Genomic DNA, 27,020 nt, shown 5'->3' on the forward strand with positions numbered 1-27,020 from the left:
GGGCCAGGATAGCGAAGGCGTCTGATATTTCCACTTTAATTAATGCAGCTGCCGTAGCGGTGGCATCGGTGTCACCGCAGACCGCGTCACTGCGGGTGCGGCAAGCAGCAGAGCCATTTCCCTGTGCCAAGGGCCGTGCCACGGGCCATGCCGCGGCAGCCACGAACACAGCGGCGGCCGCGGGGCGGAATGTCACCACGAAAAGCCACCACACCTGCTGGTCAGCCAGGGTGTATGATGCGACAGACACGTACATTAGACTGTGTGGCACAAGCGGGCCAGAACACCCACAGAGGAGTACTGGGTGATGGTGGCAGGAGGGAGAGCCCAAGCAGTGCCCGCCAGGCCTCTTCCAGGCCCATCCCAGGAGCCATCAACCACTAAAAGCCCATTTCGAGGGGCACAGGGGCACAACGGCAGGTGGGAATCCAAAATAAGGACTCAGAGAAAGGAACGCCCTGTCCAGCCCCATCCCAGGGGAGCCTCAGCCCCAGAGCACCTTTGGGACTGGGAGTGTAGCTGTGTTCAGGGGTGTGGCACACAGGATGGGATGCAGGGAAAGAGCATTTGGGGATTACACAGGACTCATTAGGGAGTGATTAGGGCAGGAACCAGGGGTGATCTAGGGGACATAGAGAAACAAATATAGCATACAGGAATAAAAAGGGGCAGTCACGTGTAAATGGTTTGTTATGGTTTGTCCATATTCTTCACCTGATCAGTGCAGCTCATCCTGTCTTCTCATTAAACTCCTTTTGCACTTTGCCCTGGGTGAGAAACTTGTGGCCAGAGCACCACAGGGAGTTGGCTACTGGAGGGCTGAAGAGGTTGGGATTGAGGGGCAGCTACTGGGCACTGCCTGAGCCCAGCTGCTGGAAGGAGACACACTGTACCCGTGTGTAAATACTTCTGTAAATACACAGATATACACAGACGCTCCTCCATCTAATGCACCTCCATCCTGCTCAGCTGGAGCAGGGTGTGGGATGAGGCTGCCAGTGCTCTGTGGGAGTGCTCTGTGTGGCTGGATGTGTAATCCGTGTCCATGTGTATTTGATTAATTGGTGCATGTGTGAATTTGTGCATGTGCCTATTGGGAATACAAATTCCGTCTGGCTATTGCTTGCTTGGACGTGTGCATGGGGCTGCAGTAGCCTCACCTCTCTCAGGCTACCAGATCTCAGACAATTTTGCCACATCGACAGATACATATATTTGTGTACATATATACATTGGTATATTTCGTAGGGCTTCATATAGAAGCACATCATTTCCACCCATTGAATTGAGATAAGATAAAGCAGACAGGCAACAGCTTACTTCCAAAGCATTTGCACCAAAAAAATTAAAAAATAAGTAACATTTCTGCTTTTCTTTCAGGGATTTCACGTTTCTTGCACCCTACGTAAGCACATCTGTAATGCAGCAGGAGGTCTGGTTACAGTATTGGTTGGCACTCCTGATGTACCTTGAATCAAATTAGCACAGTTATGGGTGGCAGCAGAGATCTTCAGGTTCCCCTGGTTTTCATAAAAGTCTGGTTTCAGGTGCAGTTGAGCTAATGCAATGTAGGTACAAGGATGAATTCCTGTTTCCTGTCTCTCTGCTCTTCTGCTCCCTTCTCCCCACCAAGTACATATTTTCAGGCATGGTGAACTATGTTCATTCTGCATATCTCGTGATAACCTGCCCTTAATATCCACCACAGATGACACCTTTTTGGATCACATTCATCACCTGCAGGCAAAGATTTGCAAAACTTGGGACCTTGTGTGGGGTGAGGCTGTGAGGCAGTGTACCAGAGAGAGAGAGAGAGGCAGGTCCAGGCTGTCTGGGTCTGTGTGGTCACCGAGCAAGGCATGGAAACAGCAAAAAAAGCACCACCTGAGTTTCAACTGTCTGAAAACAGATATCTGAGACCAGGCTGACATCAGGTGCTGGTAAAATTAGGACAGAAGGTAGCTTCATTTCTGACAACTTCTGAAGCCCTGAGTGTTTTTGTAATATGAGTTAATTCAGTTGGAGGGAATTTACTCCTCAACCAATACACCATTTTGAGAAGAATTTTTCTTCGTTCAAAAGTGAAGCACACCCTCAGCATGTTTTTAAACACAGCCTGAAAAGATGACAACAACATTGAAGGTTGACGAATGACCCTGAGCTGGGGGAGGAAGAGTGGAAGTGGACAGAGTAAACAGATCAGCCATCACACTGTAATCGGGTAAATTTGAGTTCATGCATAATACCCCTCGCTCTTGTTTTCCCCAGTGCAATGAGATGCCAGAAAATGGTATCACGATAATACAGCCCTTTCTAAAAAAGGCCATGGAGCCAGACTGCTGACCATATTTAGCTCTACTAAATTGCGATTGGCACCAGCAAGCCTTGGTTGTCACCCACTGACATTTTGTTCAGCCCTAAAAATGAAAACAGTTGCCTGCACTGTTTCAAGCCATGAGAGTCACTGGGGACCCACAGATAGGGAAGAGAAAGATAAGATAAAGTAACATGTTCATCATGATTTAGGATCTCAAAGCCACCCCAGCCAAAAGGGTTATTCTGTGTTTCTGAGGCAGTGAGAGGTGTCAGCAAACGGCAGCAGGGTCATGAGGGATGTCTGCAGCCAGATGGGGTGAGCACCCACCAGGGAGAAGCAGTGCCTGGCCCATCTGCACCCCTGAACCTCACTGACGTGGACGACCTGTCCATACTCATCATCAGTATGAAGTGGTCACCATGGAAGTCGCCATGAAATGCTTTAATGGGTCCATGCCTGCAGTAAAACATGACTGCTTTCCTTTGCTCCTCTGCTTCCCCAGGTTTGACTGAGATGCTGGGAGCTGTACCCTCAGGCTTACTCTTGGAGGCTGGTGGGACCTTTTCATTGTGCAGTGGAGGGATTGAAGCTTGGGAGTCTCCTGGGGATCCCCAGGAGTAGGGCAGGCACGTTTGCCCAGCTGCTCAAGTCTGGGCCATTCCCACTCTCCTTATGTCCACCTCACCTGCAGAGATCAGAAAATCACCATTGCTGTCTGTGCCAGTTGCTGTGTCCAGTGACAATGGGAACTGGGTGACAATTCCAACTGCAGAAACCACAAACTGGTGTGGGCACTAAGGCGAGTTAAGTTGTAAAGGGCAAACTTCCATCAGAGAGCAACAGGGAGCTGATAGAGGGCTGGGGAAGGGGTTTGATCTTTTCCTCTTATGGAGAGGGCATGGAGTACTATTGGTTCTGCCTCTCCACTTGTCTGCGAAGTATCACTCCAGGAGTGACAGGGTTAACAAATACATGGGAAGAGACAGCTCTGTAAGCTGAGCTACATGGTCACATGCACAGGTTTTATTTTTAACATCCCAAAACTACTTGATGTTTCTGTCTGGGCTTGCTCCGTGTCCTTCTGTTCTCTTCTCTTTCTTTACTTGCAGCTCTCCCTCAGCCACCTCACTTCAGCCCAGCTGAGCACAACCAGGAGAGAAGTGTTTGGTACATGCACAGGGACTCTATGATCAAGGTAAGGCTTTGTAAATAGAGTTGGAGTCTTTTTTGGACAAACCTTGATGCAATGTAATGGTTACTGTAGCAAGCTATGAAAATCAAAACATCTTCAAAACAGCTTCAGTAATTAAGATGAAATAGGATAGTCATGAGATGTCTTAAATGACACTCTAAAACAGATGTAGCTGGTACCTGTGAGCACTTCTGTGACATACTACTCTAAAAAAAGAACCCTCCATAGTATATTCAGTGAATTAGCTGTAGTTTGCAGCACTGTATGCAGGATTTTAAAAAACTAGCATGCTAATTGTAAGACGGGAACTTCAGCAGCAGATCAGATGACAAATAAAAATTCAATTTCTGTTATTTTCAGGAAACTCAGAGAAGACAAGGAGATACAGTAAGAGTCAGAGGAGAGGCAAGAGCAATCTCATGGCAAAAGTGCTTATACTTAAATGAGTTTTGTAGATTGAGACTGCAAACTCTATGTTGGCAATCTAGATTGAATGAATGATGAAGTAAGAATTACAAGAGTTAAGGCTACTACTGCACCATTTAGTCTTGTGACTGCTCAGTAATTTTTATTAATTAATCTCTTTTATTTTTATTGTATGACTTAGATCTTAACCAATTGCTCTGAGATTCTTTACACTGGGCACCTTTCAGAAAAGTATGTTAATGAGATTGTTACCAGAGCATAAAATAGAACCTGAGCCCACAGAGAAAAAAAACATAGTTTGGACCATTACCCTCCTCCCTTTTTTTTCCTTAAACTGTGATGAAACTGGACCTATTATTTCAAGGCACTTTTTGAACTCAAACCAAGATCAAACCCGTTTCCTAGTTACCAATGCAAAGTGAAAGTTTGTTTGACTGTGTCTAGCAAGGATAGCCCAGGGACCCCTGACATGTCCGAGGAGCAACAGAGCAGCTCTGTGTCACAGCCTGCTGATCTGCCTGTCTCTCACAGGACTCCCCAACATGCCCAGCACAAGATGCTGATGCTAAGCTATCCTGCACAATGCCACCAGCCCAGGGGAGCATTTCAGCACCTGGAATTTTTGAGTGGGCTTCTCTCAGATGAGCTGTGGCTACATTGCACCAGGTAGAGAGGAGCAAAAAACATTGCTGATCTACGTCTTTTAGTGGGTAGTGCAGTGCAGGGTTCCCACCAGCAGTGCCCTGTGTTACCTGTGCCTCACTACTCTGAAGTCTCCCTGCTCCTCCTGTAACAGCTTTAGTGCATTTCACCAGACAGAAATCGCACAAGCAAATTTTGGTGCCACTTCACTGCCTGTGTGCAGCACAAATTTTCCAGGCAAGGGGGAGGCCTGGCAGTGGAACAGCTTCTCTTGATCTCCATGGTCCTGTGTGTCAGGTGAAGAGAAGCTGATGTCCTGTTCTGACAACCTGAGCAACAGGCATGCTCCAGAAGAAAGACAAGGAGCATGGATTGCCCAACTGATGCACTATACTGTGGATTTATTTTTTTAAGTATAAAGCAATTCCAATCTGTTCAGTAACTCTGAAATAGTGGTTATTGCCATGAAACACCACAGCCTCATCCAGATGATCCACAGATAAGAAATATAGGCAGTAGCTCCTTAACTGTCACAGCTTCATCCTTCCATTGTTTGGTTTATCCAAGTCAGTTGTTTCACAAGAAAATCTTCTTCCTCCTCATGTCTTATACTAAGGATTTGAAGTTCACCAGGATTGCTGTGGAATCAAAGTGCCCCTGTAAAATCCACGTGAACTTGTTCAAGGTCCCCTCAAAAATAGGTCTTGTTTCTACTCACTATTAGTGTTATTGATGAAGATTTCATCTACACCTTTAATTCTCTCTTTCCACCTGCCCTGAGCCATACCATACTCACTGCCTGCCTCATTTAAAGTTTAGCTGCCAACTTGTATATACAAGGTCAGTCTAAATGGCAACTGCAGAGCAGGAGTGCTATGAAGGACAGTGACCCACTGTGCTGAGTGCCAAAAGGGTCACTCAAGTTGTAGCTGTCCCTGCTGTGGATGTTGAGGTGTGTAGTTTGACTTGTTTAGAGGTCCCTGTGATTCCAGGTGGTGGCATTCTTGGATTTGCTTTTTATTTTGTGTCTAAGGAGAGGACTTAAGAGCTCCTGGGATTCATGTACAAATGCAGTACCGTATGGTTTCCAATCGCTTAGTGATTTTCTCCTCACGTCTAAGAAATAAAAATATCTGTTTAGCAAAAGGAGGCCCAAGCTTGATTTCTTGACAAAGATGTTAAGCAAGTAGTGATTGAGGAAATTCAGTGCATGAAAGGAAAGAAAATCACTAGTTAAAGAAGACTTACTTACTTAGTGTTCTAGAAAATGTGATTGTACAGGTGGCTCTGCCAGGACTTTTGTGCAGGAGGCATGCAACTGCAAGTGAAACATAAGAACCTGAGCATCTCTATGCTTGGCATTTTTGCTTGGCATTTACATATTTGTATAAAATATCATATTTAATCTTATATATTTTTATCTTTCTATACTTTAATTCTACATCTGCCAAATAGAAGCAATAGTATTTTTCAACCTCAAGTGCTCCTCTAGTACTGCAAAGATAGTAAATATATTGACATGAAAATTCTTATTTTGTAAGAAAATTAATAACTATATTCCCCTCAAGATTTCAGTATGATAAAGATGAGATAAATATTATATACTAGGTAACAAGGGTTAAAAGAAATAGAGAACATTGCCTATCTGCCCTATACACTTCACCAAAAGTATTCACATTCCTTCTGTTGTAACATTATATATAACTTCAGCATTCTTGGCTCCAGCGCTTGGATGTGAACTTTCACGAGATTTTTTTAGGAGCTTGTTATCATGTTGTAAAATTTAGAAATACTGTGTTATGTTCATTTGCAATCTCATATCAGAGGCACTCTTTAGGGTCATTATTTGCGTTTCTGGTGGCCCTCTTTGATGTCTCTTCAAACTGGGAGGCATCCCTTGATTCTGTGCGAAGAGTTCAGGTACAGTGTATGACCTTAGTATGTCAAATGGTCAGTCACATGCCAAATGAGAAAGCATTTGTATTATTTTGGCTTATTGACTGTAAATTAATTAAATATATGTCTCCTGAAAATAAATTTTAATTGGTTTATAAACTGTAAGTTATTGTCACTGAACAGGTCCACTTCAGACACAGACATAGCTGCTGTTAAAATAGCAGCTGTATATTTTTAAACCTTACTTGATTTGTTGTCATGATGGTCTAAAAATAAAGATTTACCAAAGTGCACAGACTGTGGACTGTAATGTGCATTCTTTCTTTACACAGTAGCTTGAACATGATTGAAGTAATCATTTCTGGGGTTTTTTTGTTGTTGTTGTTTCTAACCCAAACCTTAAGAAGTTTTACAAGTTGCAGGGAATCAAGAAGTGTATGAGTTAAGAGAAATGCTTTGTCACCTGACTTATCTGTGTGTCACCTGCCTCTGGATGTTATGTGTCAAACCTACTGAGGCAAAATTTGTAAACTTTCTGATGAGTGTTTTGAGTTTGTAGTTTGTGTACGTGCAGTAATAACATCAACTAAACCACAGGGCCAACTAAATTATCGATTAAAATACAGAGCTCCTGATTACTGGCATGTCAGAATAGAAGAAGCATTCAAACCTGATAAATATCAGAAAGAAACTCTCTGTCCATTCTGCCTGTCCTCTATGTTCACAGATTTGACAATGAGAAGAGAGGAATAGATATCTTTTGTCTGAAAAGAACAGCATATACAAGTTAGAGATGAGGTAAACTAAACTAAAAAATGCCTGAATAACGAGGAAGACTGATTCTGCATCTGAATGCTACGATATGATCACTTTTCATAAACAAAATGTATTTTCTTTCTCTACACATGATTTGGATGGGATTTATTTCAGCACCAATGTGAAAGCAGGCTGCAGGCTTCTCTCCTGAAACTTTGCCATCAGTCCTTTCTGTGTTTTGGAGAACAAGGCCTACCCCTCAAATGTAGGGGGTTTTTTTATCAACTATTTCTCCCCAAGAGTTACTTTTGCAGTGGAAAGTATTGTTCACACAGTCGTGTTTTTATTGCAGTGTAATGTACCCAGCCTTCCTCTGACCTTATGCAAGTCATGGCTGGGACTATTTTTAGAGATTATATTTGCAGCAAAATGCTACAAGAATGAAAGCAGCAAGGATACTGCCAATGTGAAATAAATCCATCTGTATCTCCTTCTTCTCTGAGTGGCATAAAAGATGTAACTAAACAGCCTAAAGCAGGACAGTGCCACCCCAAAACACATGTATTTGAAGGCTTATTGTGGCTAAGGCCACCCTGGTCAGCACCCTGGCGTCACCTCTGTGCAGAAGCCAGTGCTTCCCAAGGCCAGGCAGGGATGTTATAATGGGAAGTCACAAAGTTTTATTTTCTGCATTGCTGTCTTGAGCTCTTTCCCTGCAAAGGTGAAGGTACCTGAGCCTTATACTTGAGAGTGTAAGTTTGTCTCTGAGTAAAGGGACCACCAAGGGTATCTTCCTTTACTCTGCAGGGCCGAGAGGGAATGGGGTTGATTCATTAGGAGGTGTAAGCAGGTATTGATCACCACTGGAAATTGCAAAAGATGGAACAAATGTGCAATTAATGCACATCAAATTTTCAAATGTGAGTGTTGGTATTTAGTGCAGGAACTCACAAGTATTGCCTGTCCCAGACGTCTTTGCTTCTCCGATGTTGTTCATGACTTCCACTGCCAGGATGTAAAGGTGTGAAAGACATGAAGTGAAGAGAACACCTTCAAGAAAGAGAAAGGAAGCTCTTCACATAGAATCTCTTCCCCCAGAGCCTGAGCCCTCTTCCTCTGCAGCACACCTCTCCCCAGGGCCAGGTCACTTAACCCTAGGTTTGCAAAAGAAAACACATCTAAGGTAAACACTACTGTGTTTTCTTTAACCCTGGAAAAATAAAACAAAGTCTAAATTATTTTACTAGCAATGTCTGTCTTTTCTCAGACCCAGCTGAGAGCCTATTTGGCCTATGATAGTTCCTACTGCATGAAATGTATAGGGGAAAGATTTGTCAATTTTTTTTTCCTATTTTCACATAAAAAAGAAAAGCAGCCTGAGTCCTGTTTGAAAACAAAACTCGAGTTCCTCCTTATCATTAGCTCTTTTTTTTTCCACAAAGATTCACAGTGATTCCAGAACCAGGCTGGAATGCAGTTCCAATAGTAAGGAGCAGGAAGTCAAAAACTGGGAGGTTTCTACTTGCAGCAGGTCTTTTATGGTCCAAGTTACTGATACCAGTTGAAGGTATCCAGGGAAGTAGCTCCAAGTCGTGACTGAGCAGCCTCTAGTTCTGTAGGTGACTGTATGGAGCTGGCAGTCCCTTTCTCACAGCCTCATTGCCACTGGAAGTGCATGTGAGCACTTCATGTGTGGAAAACAAGTATGGGCATGGAGGGTCTGTGGCCATCCTCATTCCTTCAGACAATAACTCTTGTCTTCTTGTCTTTGCCACACACAGCACCGGGCCCAGAAAGCTCCCCCTGGGCAGCACAGGCACTGTGAGCAATGTTTCAGCCGGCACTGCCGTGCACCCATTGAGGTCTCCGTGTCCTGTATGGTGATCAGCTGCCACCTCCACTGCGGGGCGACCTTCCACATGTGCAAGGAGGAGGAGCACAGATTACTCTGCCCCTTGGAGCAGGTGTCCTGCCTCAACTCAGCATATGGCTGCCCTTTCACCATGGCCCGCTTTAAGCTGGGGAAGCACCTCCAGGTCTGTCCAGCCAGTGTTGTCTGCTGCTCGATGGAGTGGAACCGCTGGCCAAATGTGGATTCAGACACAACTCTGCACAAGAATGTTATGAAAGAGACCTTGAATGAAGAATGTCTGGACACAGCTTTGGCACTCAGAGACCAGAAGATACTTTTCAGGACTTTGAAAATAGCTGAATTATTTCCAGAGTGGAGGAAAAAGGATGAATTGGAAGAACTAATGGATCAAGCCATGGGTGGGGAAGCAGGTGCTGTGGGAGGAGCTACCTGTGATTCCCAAGAGAGCAATGACCAGTCTGAGCTCAGCCAGCGTGAGCGGGAAGATTTGGCAAAGGACAAAGAGGGAATGGATCTGGGGAGTTACAAAACCTGGGAAAATATTTTCAGCAAAGAGCTTCTGGCTTGCAAGGTAACAGGCTCAGCAACTAGCACTGGACAAAAGACAGAGGAGGCTTCCAAGAAAACAGCATCAGCCTCTCATGCTGCCAGCTCCACAGGGAAGGCTAAGGAAGGACCTGATGGTGCAGAAGAGGGAAAGAGCCAAAAGCCTGAACAAGTTCAACCAAGTAAAGTACTGAATGGACTGGCTCCCTGGCAAGAAGGCGTCCTGGAGAGGCTGAAGAAGGAAGTCAGTGTAGCTGATTACAACATGTATCTGGTACATCACGGAGGAATGCTCATCCGCTTTGGCCAGATGGCTGCTTGCACTCCTAGAGAAAAAGACTTTGTCTATGGGAATTTGGAAGCCCAGGAGGTGAAAACTGTCTATACCTTCAAAGTGCCAGTTAGTTACTGTGGCAAAAGAGCACGACTAGGAGATGCACTGGGCCACAAGATGCCAACTTCAGACAAGTCAGTGGATACCTCAGAACTGGGAATAAATGTCGAAGAACTACCTAAGACAAACATAGTTGAAGCCACACTACTGTGTGCTCTGGAAAAAGAGCTGAAAGGCCATGAGATCTCCGAAGCAAGAGGTATTGATGGACTCTTCGTGGATTTTGCAACACAGACGTATAACTTTCCTTTGGAGCCCTTCTCCTCCAGAGCAGTTCTAGCAGATGTTCTGGATGAAAACAGCCCACCAGAGCTGCACATGGAGCTCTACACTGAATGTGTAACCAGAAGACACAACAAAAGCAGTTCAGCTTTCACATTCACTTGCAGCCATTTCTTTAGGAGGGATGAGTTCCCATCCCACTTCAAGAATGTGCACGCTGATATCCAGTCATGCCTGGACGGATGGTTCCAGCATCGCTGCCCACTGGCCTACTTGGGATGTCCTTTTGTCCAAAATCACTTCCGCCCTGAGGGACTTAAGGCCAAGGTTATTTACAGCAAGCCTCTCAAGACATTTGCTATTAAGCCAGAGGTGGACACCCTTCTTGCTGAACCGGGCAAGTGCTATTCCACAGTGGATAGTCGAGGGAGAAACAAGGACTTGCTGAGTAGCCTCCCAGTGGAAGTGCTCAAGTACATTGCAGGATTCCTGGACAGCTTCAGTTTATCTCAGCTATCACAAGTGTCAGTGCTCATGAGGGACATCTGTGCCACTCTTCTTCAAGAGAGGGGAATGGTCCTGCTGGTCTGGGAGAAAAAAAGATATTCCCATGGTGGTACTTCTTGGAGAGCTCGCAAAAAGGCAAGTGACTGTGACACTGGGGAAAAGAGTCATGAGTTCTTTTCAGATAAAACATGGGAATGACAAGAAAATCTGCATATAAACGTGCAAATGAGGGGAAGGTTCATGGGGTTGTGAAATTGTACAGGGGTTTATTGTCAGGGGCCGGGGCTGTAGAGTGCAGTACATCTGGCAAAAGAATGAAGGTGTAACTAGACATTTCTGACTAGCTGAAAGTCCCTGCCCAAGCTCATTTTAGGTAACCCTTTTGCATGTGCACCATTTCTAGTCATTGAGGACTAAGAATTCCTGATATTTAAGTATCACCATCCCCATTGAAAATGGCAGGTGATAAGTAAAGCAGCAAAAACAGCAAGTATGAGGTACATAACAATACAGATCCCATTTTTGCTTGCTGTGCCAGCCCTGCACCAGAGTAAGTAATGCATACCCACTGTAACATAGGCAGGTATTTAAAATCCTTGTTTCCTCTCCCCAATTCCTGTCCCCTCTCTTGCATTAGATCTGGCAGTTCAGCAGCCTGTTCTCCAGAGTTCACAACTGGCAGCGCAGCGATGTCCCGAGCATGTCAGAGCACCTGAGGAATTGTCCCTTCTACCAGGCAGAACGCAGGATGGACCCTGTGCTGCTGACGGGCATGAGCGAATCTCGGGAGCAGACTCGAAAGACTTTGGTCTCTACTTTCAAGCACAGAGTCTGAACAACTTGCTTCCCTTCTGCCATGCTTCCACTAGGCATCTTGAGATGAAGATTTGGGGATTCAGTTGTAAAGATTGTTGCTTCCAACTCTCCTTGGGACATACAAAATTGGCTTCTCCCCAGCTGTGTTTGAAACCTCTACATTTTTTTTCCTGCATTAATTTGTTAAAACTTCAACCACTGCTTACTAATATCACATGCTTTCCGTTTATGTTTCTGTTTCTGGTTTAATACAGCATCTTGAAGAAAGCAATGAGGATCTTATTTGAAAACAGCATTTTTGCCTCCTTGAAGGTAGGCTGCTGCTCCTGTACCATGTGCCTGAGGGAAGCAAGAGCAGTAATGTACTTAGCTCAAATAGAGCTGAAACACCTTAGTTTTGTCTGGAAAGTCAAGTTCTTGGAGCACAAGTATATGCCCTCCTGCTTGGCAGACGTAGGGACTGCTAACCTGCTCTGCAACATGGGCAAAGGAAAAGGACAACCCAAAATTATGTGAATTAATTAAAACTCCAATGAGAACTTGGAAATTTGCAGCCACAGACCATTATTTAGGACCCTAAGTGTGTGACTAAGGCAGGCACATTTAGTTGAATGCAAGCCTAAAGCTGAGCTCATGGGAGCATTCAAATCAAACTAAAGCAAACAAACTTACTTTTCATTAGAAGTAATCAAGTAGCAAACAATTTTAGAGATTCGATTGACTTTTTATATGTTAAGGTAACAACTTTCTGTGTTTTACCTGAAAATTCATTAAAGCTATGAAAGAATATTTGAAGTAATTTTTAAAATGCCTTACCAACTCAGTTTTGCAGTTGTAAATTGCAAATTCTAATTGTAAGCCACCAAAAACAGAATTTCAAAGAAATAATATTATTTTCCATAGCAGAAAAGTAATTCAGTAACCCATTCAGTAACAGAATGGATAATGTTTGCGTCAGCTAAATGGGCTGGAGCATAGGATCTTTTATTACAGAGCATAAAAGTGATTAGGAATTGCTTTATCTTTTAATAAATACACTAATTTAAACCAGAACATGCTTGCTGAGACAAGAGATGAGAGAAAACAGGCATGTTACCAGCAGTGTCTGTCTCATTACACTATTTGAACCCCTTTCAGTGGTGCTAGTCAGAAATGCCATGGATGTGATGGTGGGTGAGGTTCCTCTGAAATAGCCATAAATTTATTTGTCAGCTTAGGACAGTTTCTAGCCACTGCACAGCCAAAGGGTGCTGACTCACCCCCTTTCCTTTTTTAAGCTCATAGCCAGAAGTGTGAGCTTAGGACTGAGGTCTGGCTTTCATCTCTCTGTCTGGGGCAGGACAACCTTGCTGGGAGCTGGGATATTTGCTGGCCTGAACCACTGCTCTTCTCACCTGGGCTGGCCAGGTGCAAACTGGCTCAGACAGATGGATACGTGCCACACTTGCCATCCTCAACCTCGGTGCAGATCTGGGATGAAGAGCCCTCTCTTACCCAGAGAGGTTGCTGATGAACCTGAGCTTGGTAATCAAAGGTGTGAATTGCATGGTGACCCAAACCATCCTGAGTGCAGCTCAGCCCTGTCTACACTTGCAGCTTAAGTAGTCCCTGTGAGATTTTTAACCATATCAGGATGTTTTTCATCTCCAGACACACACCCTCAAGAGCATACAGTCTGAGCTGTGAGGGCAGTGGAATGGTCCCGGGTGACAGGAAAAGCAGCACTTTTTCTGCCCCTAGAGATCCTTTCTGGGAAGTCTCATAATGCTTTAACATGAAAATAAACTCTGCACAGATATCCTGTCCAAAACACGGGTAGCATCCCGGGTTTATGAAGAGGAAACTGAAGGAAATGAACACAGAGAATCTAAGCTGGCCAGGAGCAGTTAGAATCAGATACTCTGATCCTTCATCCTGAGGCTTAAGCCACTGCACAAAAACAAACTGTCCATCCTTTAAAGCTGCTTACGAAAACTCACCTGTCCTCAAAACATTCCATATAACATGAGCTGCCCAAAATTATCTCCTTGTTTTACCCAGCAAAGTTGACACATGTGAAAACATACAGCCAGAATTCCTAGACTTTCTAGGTCTCTAAGAATTCCTATGAGACCTGGAATTCCTAGGTCTCTATATCATTGCCTCATTCTTCACTTGGCATGTACCTGATTTTGAAAGATGCTGAGCACCCAACTCTAGCTGCAGACCACAGTATCTGCAAGTGCATATCCAAAAATTGGGTACCAGAATCTGTGCTGGGTGCTTGAAAATGGAGCCACTTACTTTTATGGATAACTTGGGGAGGGTGGAAAAAAACGTTGCTTAAATAATAAGGTCTCAGTGTAAGTCAGTGTTCAAGGCTGGTAGGAGACCATGAAAAATTTCAGCCTGTGAACAATCTCTCACATGATCAACCACTTAGCTGCTGTAAAGTGCTATGGCTGCCCTGAAATTTTGGCCTATGTTAGGTGTGAATTTGGCTCATTTTACCTTTAGTGCCAGTGTCACCAACACCACTGCTATTCTGCTCCTGGCTGCCTTCTATCATTTCCAGAGAATTTTGTTCTTGTCACTCCTGCTCCTGGAGGTGGCATAACTTCAGTTCCAGCCTTACTACAATAGATCCCACTTCTTCCCTCCAAAAGAGGTTCCTGAGTCAGACTTCAGGGGGATGCAACCTTTGAACATCAATAGATGTTGATGGTACAGATCAGAGTTAGAAACAGTGCAACTCTACTTCATGGGATCAGCCAGGGTGTGCATAGAACATCCAGAAGATCGGATCATTTCCCTTCTGGATTCCTACAGGGCATGCTGGAGAGACACAGAGTGTTCATTCATAGAGAGACATATTTGCTCCTGTGAATGTATAGGTATATTTCTGTAAACTGTAAATTTGATTAAGTAACCTTCAGCACATCCAATGAAAGCTGAAAATCCATGGCCAAAATCTTCAGGTTAGTCTGGTTAACCTAATCTGGGAGAGGCAAACCTGTACAGGGAAGGGGAGATCACCCTTCCATTTCTGCATACCCACCTGGCCAATTTCAGCAGGGAGCTGCTTTTCACTTCATCCCACCCTTACCAGAAGTGGAGAGCTGTGGGCTGGTGTCAGATGCAGTTTTAGTAATCTAAGGGTCATACCAAGCTAGCTCAGTGTTCATGGTTCTGCCCATTAGCAGAGTCAACAGAAGATTTAGGAGCTGGAAGGAACTGGATTTTCCTGCACTGTGTGTCTTGGTGAGCACAACGCTGGCTTATTTAAAAGGTGAGAGGCTTTGGTTTGGGTTCAGCAAGTCCTTAGCTCCTGGTTTAAGTTTGTAATTTGGCAAAGAAAACTTTGGCTAAATTTCAACTTGAGGAATTTGATCACAAGAAACAGATCATTTAGTGTTTTTCAAAATAGTCTATTGTTTTGGCAGGGTCTGAACTGGAAAAGAGGATCCAATTCCAGCAGAGCATTGAGGTTGCTCTCAGTCCAGCCCTCACACTCTGGATCTTCATGACTTTGATCTTGTTTGTGCTGTCCACAAGTCCTGTGATGTGCAAGAGCAATACTCCACACACTCCAGGCTGACATGTCTTGCAGTGTTTCCTCTCACTGGAAAAGTGGAAGTGAAATGAAGGCATCGTGGAAATCAGAAAGGTCAGAGCAGGGGAAAAAAAACCATGACAAGAGAAGACAGGAAACAGAAAAGGTAATGGGTTTGGATAGAGACACCTGCCTCTTTGTAGGTAGTGTGAGGAGACAGGTAAAAGGGCACAGGAATGGAAGGAGTTGGGATGTTCTGCCAAAACCAGAGGTTTTCTGGATGAAAGCATTTCCTTGAGAGACTCTGGAAATTCCCAATTGGTGCTATACAGTAACATGGGGCAGATGATAATTTTTAAGAGGTGAAAGGGCCAGTGATCTACTGACATGTATCCTAAGTCTGGGCTGAAGGAAGGAATTTTTTGATGGACCTCCAACTCCCAAAACTGCATGAGCACTATCTGAACAGTGCCTGTTATTTTGTGAAACTCTGTAACTCCTTGCTGCATTCTTCAGAATAAAAATTATTATGGTATAAAAAGATCCATTCAAATTCAAGTCTTAGCTTGTTTTTTTGGCTTCATCACATTAATGTATGTTTTGCCTTCAAATCAGGTGTGGCAGTTCCTGTACCCTCATATTCATTATGCTCCTGTCCACTGCTTTGCTCTTCACTATCATTTTCCGGGTTTAAGACTTTTATTTATATATGTTTTATATTTATTTCATTTTAACAAATATTTTTAGGTTTGACCCCATCTTCTTTGCACAGCCACATTTTCCTGGTTCAGTTATTTACTTGGAAGAAAAATTATCTCTTCTTTTAAAAATTAATTTTCTAGATTGATGCTACATTTTATCTACAAACATATGAAGAAAAGTTTTCTCCTTATCCTTCTTTTTGTGGCTGTTCATCCAGGTAGCTACAGAGGGGCTTTTGCTTCTTTGCTTTGCATGTTCCAGAGACACTGCACAGAAATTCTGTTCCAGATCTCTCTCAGAAATTCTGAGCATCTTTCACATACAGTTTCCTTACCACTGCAGTCCACACTAAAGAGTCTCAAATTCCTTGGGATTTAATTTCTTTTGAAACAAAACATGCATATGCAGTGCAGGCTTATTCTTATTTATCTTCCCACTGAATTTATATGTAAGGAAATTATGATCACACACTCCAAGTTTATTTTTGATGGCCACCTGCTCTCTGACTTAATTGCTATTTACAACTAACGAATCTTTTGTAGGTTCAGTGATGGTTTGGTGAAGGAATTTGTCATGTCATGCTGAATAGGCCTGAGGCCCATTATGATGATGAGAGATGATTCACTGATCCATAACTCTGAAGTTATTTTCCCCATGGCAGCAGAGTTCTTACTGGGGTTTCTCTCTTTTAATATTTGCTCTCTCCCTACATATCCAGGTATGAACTCGAGCAGTTCATGGCTGACACTGAGCTGCACCAGAGAAAAGCCTCTTTTAGCTTTCTGAGCTCCATATAAACAACCTGTAACATCATACATGTGATATTAACGAACTGGTTTTATTTTCCTTTCTACCAGTCCTGAACAGCAGAATTTTTAACACCTGTGATGACTGTTATGCTACCATGCTTCTGTACTTGCCTGATATCTAGTTTATACCCTATATAGTTTCCTACCAATAACTAGAAGGTGGTTACAAAGATAATGGAGCCAAGGTCTTCTCAAGAGTAGCAGGTGATGTAACAAGAAGCAGAGGCAACAAGCTGAAACTTAGTAGGTTCAGGCTGACCTTCAGGAGCGACTTTTTTACTGGAAGGGTAAAAAAACGGCACTGGAAAAGGTCCCCAGAAAGTTGGCAGTACCTTTCTGAGTATCTTGGAAGGTTTCCAGATTTGGTTGGAAAAAATTATGGTGACCTGACTGAGTCAGAGGTTGGACCGGAGACCTCTGGAGGTCTCCTCCCAATATCACTCCTCTGATTCCACAGCATTGCCTGAGATTCCCTGCAGTGCACCAGCATCTGCTACTCGGGCCTCACCTGCTTCCCTTAGCTGAACTAGACGGTCTTTTGGATACTGCTATTGTCTGCTGCTGCTTCTCTCATCACAATGAGTGTATTCTTTCCCTTGATGTCTAGGCTTCTGCTCACTGATACCTCCTTATTTGTCATCACATAGTGATTTAACAGGTTTTTATCTCTCTGAGTAGGAAAACAGATACAAAGCACTCTCCCAGCAGCTGTAGCACCACTGAATGGCTCTCTTGAACTCGATGCCTTCATGGTAAAGCTGTGCTTTGTTGGAATATGTGGGTGCTCTCTGAGAGCATGGATAATGCTGGACAATAACCTGTAGGGCCAGGGGAGCAGAGGTAAGTGCATCTCAGACTGGCAGGGACTCACAGGTGTGCTGGTAGATGTGTGATCTTACCCTGGTGAGGCAGTGGGAGCACCAGGCAGAGCAGCTGGCCACTTCTGACAGCTCATGGCTCCTAAGCATAGCTTCTGCAAGAAGAGTTAATATTCATTGGAGGCTTTCCCAAGCAGTACTGAACTGGTGAGTGAGGATGGAACTGGGATGCAAAGGGTAAGTCTGTATCCAGAGCCCCAAGCTGTGGCTGAGGGTTATCATGCTTTCCTGCAGGTGTGTTTCCATGATTTTAGCTGGCCACAGCAAGGGTGTGTTCTGTTACTGTGAAGAGAGGAAACAGAGCAGCAGAGAAGCAGCAGTCTTCTCTCCATGTGTTTGAAAGACAGAGAAAAGGCAGTAGTTAAACACCATCAGAGCTCATCTATTTCCTTTCTCGAAGTTTGATGTTTCTTCCTGCAAAGCCAGGGCTGAATTGGCAGCTGCTGGTGGCACTACACGCCCACTGGGCTAAAGGGGAGCTGGAGCTGGCTCATGCCACTGCAGAGCAACCATCTTCTTTCCAGACTGAAGAAGGTTTTGAAGGGGGAAAAAAAAAAATAAAAGGAAACCCGCTTCAGCCTCCAAGTCTTTCACAAAGATAAAGCAGTCTAAAAAGCAAATATGCAGACAGGTGACTGCTTTCAAACACACTGCAGGTTGGGAGGGGCTCCTCGACCCCAGCAGTTGTGCCTCATTTCCCTGCTGCATCCAGGCTCCCAAGCTTGGTGCGGGAAGAGTTAATAGGTTTAAATGTAGAGGTTTTTTCCCTGTAGCTTTGTCAGAGTGAAAGTGAAGCAGCTCTGGTAGCCAGTGTGGGGCTTCTCCTGCACCTCCACCCCTATAGTGACGGTCACCCAGTGAAAATAGGGTGAAAATATTCTCCTAAACGTGAATGCTCTTCCAGAGAGGAAAATGGTACAGGGTGAGAGGGATCCACTGGCAGTCAGTATCCATCCACGCAGAATCCCTGCTGTGTATGGTCTAGGATGGGGAGGAGGTGGACTCTGAGATCCCCGCACACAGCTTTCAGCAGGCTGGTGAGGGCCTTGCCTTACATCCTGGCTCATGGTCACTCTGTGGCTCTCTAGCAGGGTCAGCATTGCCCTGCTGCTCGGAAAAACCCACTGCAGCAGTCAAGGAGAGAACGTTGCTGACTGCAGCTGGCCAGGTGGCCACATGTCCACGTGGATTTATCAAAGCTGCTAGGAAGTGGGGAGCCACCACTTGGCTGCAAGGACTGAGCCTAGGAGACAAGATATGTAGCATTCGTTTGTGTGTCCATCCCACAGCACTAGGCTCAGAAATCACCCACATGCATTTGGCCAGGAAGGGAAGTGCCTGGGGGCAACAGGAGTCCCCTGTCCTCAGGCACTGAAACAGTCCTGCACCCTCATACCACTGCTCCCAACACCCATCGTCACAGATTTCTTTCCCTGGTGGACGGACAGACTTTTGTACTGTGCTATCAATAAATCAATTCCCTGTTTACCTCCTCCAGAATTTCCAAGAGTTCATGCCATCCCAGCAGTGGCATCATTCGAGAGAGATGTGATGACTAGTCTGATCTGCCACAACATCCCAAACACACATTTCTCCAACCGCTGGCAAAGCTGAGATGACACCTCCAGCATCACCTCCTGCCTCAGCATCAGTTCAGTCCCAACGCAGGCACCAGCCACCAACAGCTGCCCTGGCAGAGCTCATCTCTGTGAATGCCCATCTCAAGGCACCACGTAGGCGTCAGGGGAAGAGGGACAAGTTCTTCATCCTGCCCTCACACCTCATCTACCCACTACGGGGATCAAAACCTCTCCACTTCTTCAGCTTTTATTTGACTCCCTGAGATTTCTCAGGGAGGAAACATCTTATTTCCTTCAGGGCAAAAGAGATTTCGTGACTGAAGGTGAAGCAACAGAACAAAAGTCTATAGCAAGTGGGCTGGACCCCAGTGGACAGGCACAAGAAAACAGCCATGCCCCAAGGGGCTAGACACAGAGCTGGACCCAATGTTCAGCTGGAGCTGATGCTACAGAGAACTATAGCAAAAAATGCTTCCCCCTGTTGGAGCTGTTGGGGTTCGCACTCTCCTGGCTGATGTCAGATTGCTCCTGTCTCCTTCTGACCCAGCAGGGAAAAGCAAGTCATACCTGCATTTTAACGAGTTATGACACATCAGTGCAGCCAGTACAACTGGCCCTGGGTCTGCGTGGGTTTGGCTCGCTTGTTTCCTGTCACATGTGTGTGCCTGACAAGAGCACGGCCAGCTGCTGGGGAGCACTGTTATTTAGCTCTGACAACTCGCTGGCTACTCCACTGCTCCAGGCAACACAACATCACTGAGCCTTCTCTTCCTCTGCAGAGCAAGGGAGATCCCAAGGACAGGTGGGAGATATTATTGCTGCTATCATCTTCATCACTGACCCCTTCACTGTGCTCAGGAGAAGAGCAGGTGGGATGCTGAGCCTCTTCCCTTGTGGTCGAGATGCAGAGAAGAGCATTTTCATCTCCCTTGCACCGTTGCTTAAGAGAGATGGAGGTCAGGATATCCCAGGATCCTGCAAGGAGAGGCAGGGAGTGGATGAGCTGGAGACCCCTTTCTGGTAGAAGGCAGCATGAGGTGATGTTTTGCACTGCTTTGATCTTACTGCATTTTACTTCTTTTTTTGTTTCTCTCTCCTTTTCAGACAAACCAAAGCCTCCACAACTTTGAAGGGCTTCAGAACAGAGGATACCTTTGAGCCACTCACCTGCAGCCCTTTGCCTCCTGTCTCTTGACACACACTGCTCAGAAAAGCCAGCCCTGTCCAAATATTAACAGAGCGTTTGGTAGGTATGGGAGGGGGAGGGCTGCCCTTGGTGGAAGAGCTGAATGAACATTCAGGGATGGACTCACAGGAAAAAAACATCATCATCCAGGGAGGGCAGCCCGGACAGCCTCAGCTCCGTGCTGCATTGCTGTGTTACAGGCAACAGGCACGCACTTTTAGAAATGCCTCATCTCTAGTTTCAGAGAAAATCACATTAAAAATAAGTGTGTTTGTACAACTGCATATGTGTGATGTGGAAATACAGGTACATGCATGTATGTGTACATGTTGCAAGTGATATGCAACGTGTATGTAGATGTGTACCTGTAAATGTATATAAGTACACTTGGTCAATGCCTACAAGATATTAACCACGATCCTTATGTATTTATGCATTTTATGTGTGGAGCTGAGCATATATGTAGGCAAAAATTACCACTTCAAAATGGTAAATCCTCAAGCAGGGGAAGCTATGGGTTAAATTGATGGCAAATCAAGCAATGTGAAAAATTGCACTCCGCAGGAGAAAGCTGCAATAAAATTTTTATTAATAGACATTTCACTGCTGGGAGTTCACAAGATGAAGAAGATCTGTGTCTCTGTGAAAAAAGGACAGACACAATTCAACACTTTTCTGGCCTAAGAGGGAATTTGAAGGTTAACACTTAGAAATCTTGTATAAAACCAACAGGAAGGAGAAAAAAAGAGAGGGAAGGGGTACAGAAAGGAGGTATATGGCACACAATAAAAGTGAGAATTTATGAAGCATACAAGGTGATAAGGAGTGTTCAAAATAATCTGGAAAAACTGGATTGCTGCAAGTGCTAACAGCACTTGGAAGCAGTTTTTTTCAAAATACATTGAGAACTAAGAAATAGCAGTGAGAGCTTAGGCTCTTACTGGGTGGATATAGGTAAAACTGCTGATAGTGAAGACTTTTGATGGAGGCCTCTTAATACAGAAAAGTGAGTTAACTGTTTGCATACAGTATTCACACTACAGGAGGATAGTAAAAAACTTCTTCATCTTCCTGCAAACTAAGGAAAGTTTTAATAGCATATATTAAGCATAAGTATTTTCAGATCAGTAGCCAAGCAAATTTGCATCTCAGAATTATAAAAAAATTTGACTGAGGAGGCATCTGGCCCAATGGAGTTTGGTATTTAAAAATCCTCGTGTACTAAAGAAATCCCAAGGTCTTGGAAAAACATGTGCCAATATCCAAAGATGACACCTGACTGTTAGATGGTTCTGTAGTAATAATCACAGGTAAGAGAGTGCAAAGTTATTACAAGTTAGCTAAGAGATGCTCCAACAATTAAAATAATTTTCATAATTTAGTATTAAAAAAAAGTTGTGAGAAACAAACCTGACTTCATTCTTTGACAAAATAATACATTTGCTTGATGAAAGCACTGGTGAAAACAAATTAAGAAACTTGTAAATTCTGAAGAAAAAAAAATAGCATCTATATACATCACAATTTGCATTACATGGATTAATTAGCAGCTAATAGGCAAAACTTTGTTGTCCAAAAAGAAACACCAATCACTGCTGAAAATATGTGTGTCTCTACAAGAACTGTGCTGTTTAATAACTGAAACAAGAGATACAACAGTAAAAAATATTGTTGATAAAATTTGCAAATGTCAAGGTCAGTAGCTAAAGGAGAGGAAGTCCTTCAAATGAGCACAAGTCACCCGGCCAGGTGGACATCCTCAGCCAAGACAGGATGCTCAGGGGTGGTAGTGGAGTCTCTTCAGGTCCTGGACCACCATGCTCCCTCAATGCTGTTGATCCTTGAATCCCTCTGAATTGTCTGACTCGTGGGAACACCTAAGAGTGACCAGGGGCAGGCTGTAACTGCTGGTGGAAGCAGTTTTTCTTTATATCCTTTCCTCTTCACTTTTGATGCTGCTGTTCTGGCTCAGGACTCACGGAAGGTTTGCTGGGCTCGGACCCCCCTGGACAACCCCAGGTGGGTGTGTGACCACTGGCTCCTGTGCAGACAGTGAGGAAGGATGAAGTGCCAAGAGCAGGAACCTCGCTGGCAGCCACTGGAGGAGTCTCCATCACCTGTGACTGACAGTGCAGAGCTGAAAGCCCAGCAAAGCCTGAAGCTGCAGCACTCACCCACAGAGCAGCCGCCCACATGGCTCTTAATTATCCTGAAAGCCTGGAGAGGGTCCAGGGCAAAATGACAGGAGCAATTAAGAAGGTCAGACAACGCCTGACAGGGGACACTGAGCCATTGCTCTGGTCTCACTAAACCAGTATCTCTCAGTCACACCACAGAATACTGGTGGCACCATTACCTGCAGAGAAAGGCATGGTGAGAATCAACCACTGCAAGTTATATTTAGGCATGTTCAGAGCAGAATAAGCCATCACATCCTCAGCAGTGAGGATGGCTGTCCTAGCTATCAGTCAATAAAAGGGATAGACTCTCTTTCAAGGTATTCAAATAAAGGTCAGGTTAGTTTTTTCAAGTTGTCCTTTCAAAGTAATTTTAAGAAAAGAAAGAAAAAAGGATAGGAAAGGAAAGGAAAGGAAAGGAAAGGAAAGGAAAGGAAAGGAAAGGAAAGGAAAGGAAAGGAAAGGAAAGGAAAGGAAAGGAAAGGAAAGGAAAGGAAAGGAAAGGAAAGGAAAGGAAAGGAAAGGAAAGGAAAGGAAAGGAAAGGAAAGGAAAGGAAAGGAAAGGAAAGGAAAGGAAAGGAAAGGAAAGGAAAGGAAAGGAAAGGAAAGGAAAGGAAAGGAAAGATTAATTACATCAGTGGAAAGAAACACTGGGTAAAATTCCAAGGCCTGTGTTACACCAGAAATGAGAGCTGGCAGTTGATCTGCCTTTTGGCCCATTAGCTGACTTGGAAGGAAGGAAAAATAATGGAGGTACAGAAGAAAATAGGGGAGGTATGGAAGAAATGCATTAGGAATGGCCGTATTCCTCATAAGGAGAAATATACCATGGCATTTGATTTTGACTACCTGCTCTCTGATATTCCCCACTAGAGTCCGCAATTACTGTGTCCCTGAAGGCCTCAAGCTGGGTTTAAAACACAAAAACAGGTGAAGCAGATACTCTGAAGCAGAAAAAAGCAATACTCACTGATAAACAAGGTGACCTTGTGCTTAACAGCAATATTAATTCAATTTTAAATATAAAACACTTATTACAGAAAATGTCACTAAGACTAAGAGTGCATCAAATATAAACTTGATTGCATTAAGAAGACAGGGATAAATAATATTAGTCATTCTGCTTCTCTGGGAGACAGCCACACTGCCTTCCAAGGTCAAATGTGCTGTGGACAAGTGCCACATGGCATCAGTGCCTGGCCACGTGGATCGAGGAGCAGGAGTCTGGTCATCATCTGATTAACTGCTGGGCACACCAGCCCATTGTAAGGCACACTGTGTCAGTGCAAATAAATATTAAATTTACATGTTTAAAACTAACTCTTAGGAGAATTGTTGGATATAGGATACAAAATTTTATACATGTTTTGTCAATCTGCAAAACAAAAGATTAAGTTCTTTGCACTTGAGCCAACAAAGATTACTTGGAGGCTGTGGCTACATTGTTTTCTGGATATGGACAAGCTAGAACGTCTTAGGTGGTATTAAAAGAGCAGATATTTTTCAAAGAATAAAGCAGAGCTCAAGATTATTTTTTTCCCATAGGTTCCACTTGTTTGATTATGCCTCTGCTCACTCAATTTAAGTTAGCAAAATAGATTCAGCAGTTTAACTACATTGGTTCAGAAGCACTTTATGAACAGAGCTGAAGCTCAGCTGCCTCCAAGAAAGCATACACTGGCAAATAATTTAAATTAATTGTGTTTGTTTCAACCTCACTTTATATCACAATCACACATTCTGCAGTGCTTCCAATGCAGCTGTGGGCATTGTTTCTCCAGCACAGTACAGCAGAGCAGGCTCCATGTTCAGCCAAAGCCCTTTTCTGGAACATGGCAGACACAAGAACAGGAGAGGCCACTCCCGACCCTCCAGGCCAGTGAGCCAGGCCCCACCAGCCATGCACCTGTGTGACACTGGAATTCAGTGTAAGTACACCACAGGATAGACACAGCTTACCAAGGATTGCTTTTTAAGCTGTAGAGATGTCACTCTAGAAACATGTGAGAATGCTGGATGGAGCTCTGAGCAACCTGCTCTAGTGAAAAGTGTCCTTGCCCAATGGGTTGGAACTAGATGATCTTTAAGGTCCTTGACAACTCAAACCTTTCTCTGATTCCATGGAATCTCTGAAAATGTCAGAACTCTTGAGAGCTGTGCTCACCCTCACATGTAATTGCCAAGCTCATCATCTGTGAAGAACCTTTTATTGGGTCTGAAGGGTTATCAGGATACAGCTCCCTGAAGAGTACAAAATGCTGACCAAAGACACATCCTCATTAGTGCTTCATGTTTGCTTCTCACAGTGACACCAATCTTCTGCCTTGAACACTTTCTCTGACGTGTCCTTCACCTGGACTTCAGTAACATGAGCAGTCATAAGCTACAATGGACAACAAAGTGCCTGTAACGTTCCACATTCTCCACCTCTCAAAAAACCCACAAACAGAAACAACACACACAAAAGAAAGAACAAAAGGAGAAAGAAGAGAAGGGGAAAGAATTGGTCTTTTCTCCAGGCCTCCAGCTCTATTACAACCACCCCTATATTGTCCCAGACGAAACACGGGACCCATGCTTCACTCCAGAGCATGATGTGTTACATTAAGTCAGTCCAGCTCCCACCCACTGCAAAAACATGCTCCTCCTCCAAGGTCAGTTGAAAATTCCATTTCTCCCAGCACACTCACGTGGGTTCCCATGCATTTCCTTCAATGAGTGAAGCAGATGCTGAAAAATGGCAGACATTCTCTCCAGACGAAAAATCAACTGAGAAGTTCAAAAAGCCCATCTGGAGTGGAGAGGGTTGATTTCAAGCTCCAAGACCAGCAGCAGCTGGCAGCAGCCCCTGGTGAGGAGAGACCATGAGGACCATCCCCACCCATGTCCCCAGGTAGGTTGCAGCACTGGGAGCTCCTTCTCCTGAATCAGGAAAGAAGAAAGGAGAGGGTCAGCACCAGCAGTGAAGCAGTTTGCTGGACACAAACACATCCCACTGTCACTGCTGCTGTCCCCTTCACCAGGAGCTGAGTCAAAGCACCCGGACCACCACATCCCTTATGTCCTGCAGCAAGAGCCAACCACTCCACAGGTCCTGGCTGGCTCCAGTACCACAGGCAGCATTCATCCATGCATCCAAACCTTCAGGAGGTGGACCAGAGCACACATACTGTCGGGTTGGCAGAGGACAGTATGGATGTCCTGCTGGGGGCATAGGCACCATGGAGAGGTGTGCCATGCTGCTCCAGGCCCTCTTGGTCTCTGGCTGTACTAATCTCTCATCTTTTTATTCATGTTATTTTCATCTGAAGCCCAAACAAGTCCCAGAAACTCTTCTACCACCTGGCCAAAGTGGGGCATCACATTCAGCTCTTTTCTCTCCTGAGATACCACGCTAGAGGTAGACATTGGGTTACACGCTGCTCGGAGCAGTTTCAGCCATTTTACTCCGGAGATCCTTTAAGACTCTTGGACAAATGCCATTGCTCCCAGCAAGTTGTTACTGTTTGCTTTGTCAGTGTGTTGAACAGCCTTTTCCACAGCCACTTCAGTTTCAGACAGGTTCGCTGGCAAACCCCACCCTGCTGAAGAATGGGTTCTGCCACCCTGATCTCATCACTCGACGCCTCACACAGGCTGCAGAGGTGTCTATGATGGCCTTATCTCTGCTGTGCACTCCATGCACAGCCTGATCACTGCTCTACCCTTCAGAACATCTGGCAGGTGCCTGATGAGTTTCAAGAGAGTTAGTTTTGATTCCTTTTGCTAGTTGTTCCTTGTTTGACCTGCCTTGCAGCCTTCCTATATGCAACATTACAAAGTTTCTCTAATTTTCCAGTTGTAGACAACTCCAGATGCTTTTTGGAAATTTCCTTACTCTGATGGACAATTGTTTCTGTAGCCCACAAGGAAGGTGCTCACCCCATTTTTCAGCCCATGAGCATCCCCAGTTACTAAGGATGGCAAAGTGTGACAGGAGTGAATTCAGGTGATGAAAATGTGAAAGGGGTGACACTTTTGGACACACAGCAGAAAACAATTGTGGCAGGTGTTGTTATAGGCCATCAGTGCTGGGCACTGAAATGTTACCCAGAGGGGGTGAGAGAGAAATAAGAAGGAACAGCAACACTGCCCAAGCAGGTACAGTGATGTGGTGACAAGAGAAGGCAAAAGGGGTTAGGGACAAATGAAGGGTGGCGGCGAGGGTTGTATGGCATGGTAACACTGACTTCCCTCTATATCCAGGTGCAGCTTGCAGAGAAGGAGGGCACAATTTTCTTCTCTTTTTGAGTTCATTCACTACTGTTCTTTCCATTCAGATGGAATGCTCTCCTTCCACTGTTTTCAACCCTACTTTTTATCATTTTCTTTTCCCTCTTTTTAAAACAGTTCTGAAGTTCTGTGTTTGTTTAGTATTGGTTTCTTTACAAACTGCTGCTTTCCCTTCTTTTGTGTTTCTGTACATACCTAAATATCCTCACAGATCTGTCCTCCCAAAAAACACCATCACCATCTTACCAAGTCCTTAGTCCTTAAATGAAAGATCAATTGCCTCAGCTGGTAAATATG

The 27,020-nt window shown here is 44.5% G+C and overlaps 2 protein-coding genes across 7 annotated transcripts in view; one reads left to right on the forward strand and one right to left on the reverse strand.

Moving 5' to 3' along the window:
* Nucleotides 1-150: 150 nt before the first annotated feature.
* On the forward strand, nt 151-15,671 carry FBXO40 (F-box protein 40). Of its 2 annotated transcripts, none has more exons than XR_015801902.1 (4): nt 151-3,512; nt 9,011-10,906; nt 11,409-11,899; nt 15,010-15,671. XR_015801902.1 is itself a non-coding variant. In XM_088160607.1 (4 exons), exons 2-4 carry the CDS (start codon nt 3,489-3,491, stop codon nt 11,604-11,606), a joined length of 2,118 nt encoding a protein of 705 aa, XP_088016733.1. In that variant the 5' UTR covers nt 151-2,221; nt 3,427-3,488; the 3' UTR covers nt 11,607-12,640. The 2 variants fall into 2 exon arrangements, 1 of the variants encoding a protein (XP_088016733.1); XM_088160607.1 differs by lacking the exon at nt 15,010-15,671 and having other exon boundaries at nt 151-2,221; nt 3,427-3,512; nt 11,409-12,640.
* A 5,170-nt stretch (nt 15,672-20,841) lies between these two features.
* VAMP1 (vesicle associated membrane protein 1) overlaps nt 20,842-27,020 on the reverse strand; it is a 30,316-nt gene continuing 24,137 nt past the window's right edge. The window contains exons 6-8 of one of the 5 annotated variants that reach the window (XR_015801904.1): nt 25,142-25,373; nt 24,616-24,834; nt 20,842-22,630 (exon numbers count right to left, since the gene is read on the reverse strand). The gene's annotated coding sequence lies outside the window, so the exon portion shown is untranslated. Of the gene's footprint in view, nt 25,374-27,020 lie in introns of all 5 variants that reach the window. The other 4 variants (XR_015801903.1, XM_088160614.1, XM_088160612.1 and 1 more) reach the window with 4 other exon arrangements.

Source organism: Sturnus vulgaris, chromosome 2 (genome assembly GCF_052056855.1).
Source record: "Sturnus vulgaris isolate bStuVul1 chromosome 2, bStuVul1.hap1, whole genome shotgun sequence".
NCBI lineage: Eukaryota > Metazoa > Chordata > Aves > Passeriformes > Sturnidae > Sturnus > Sturnus vulgaris.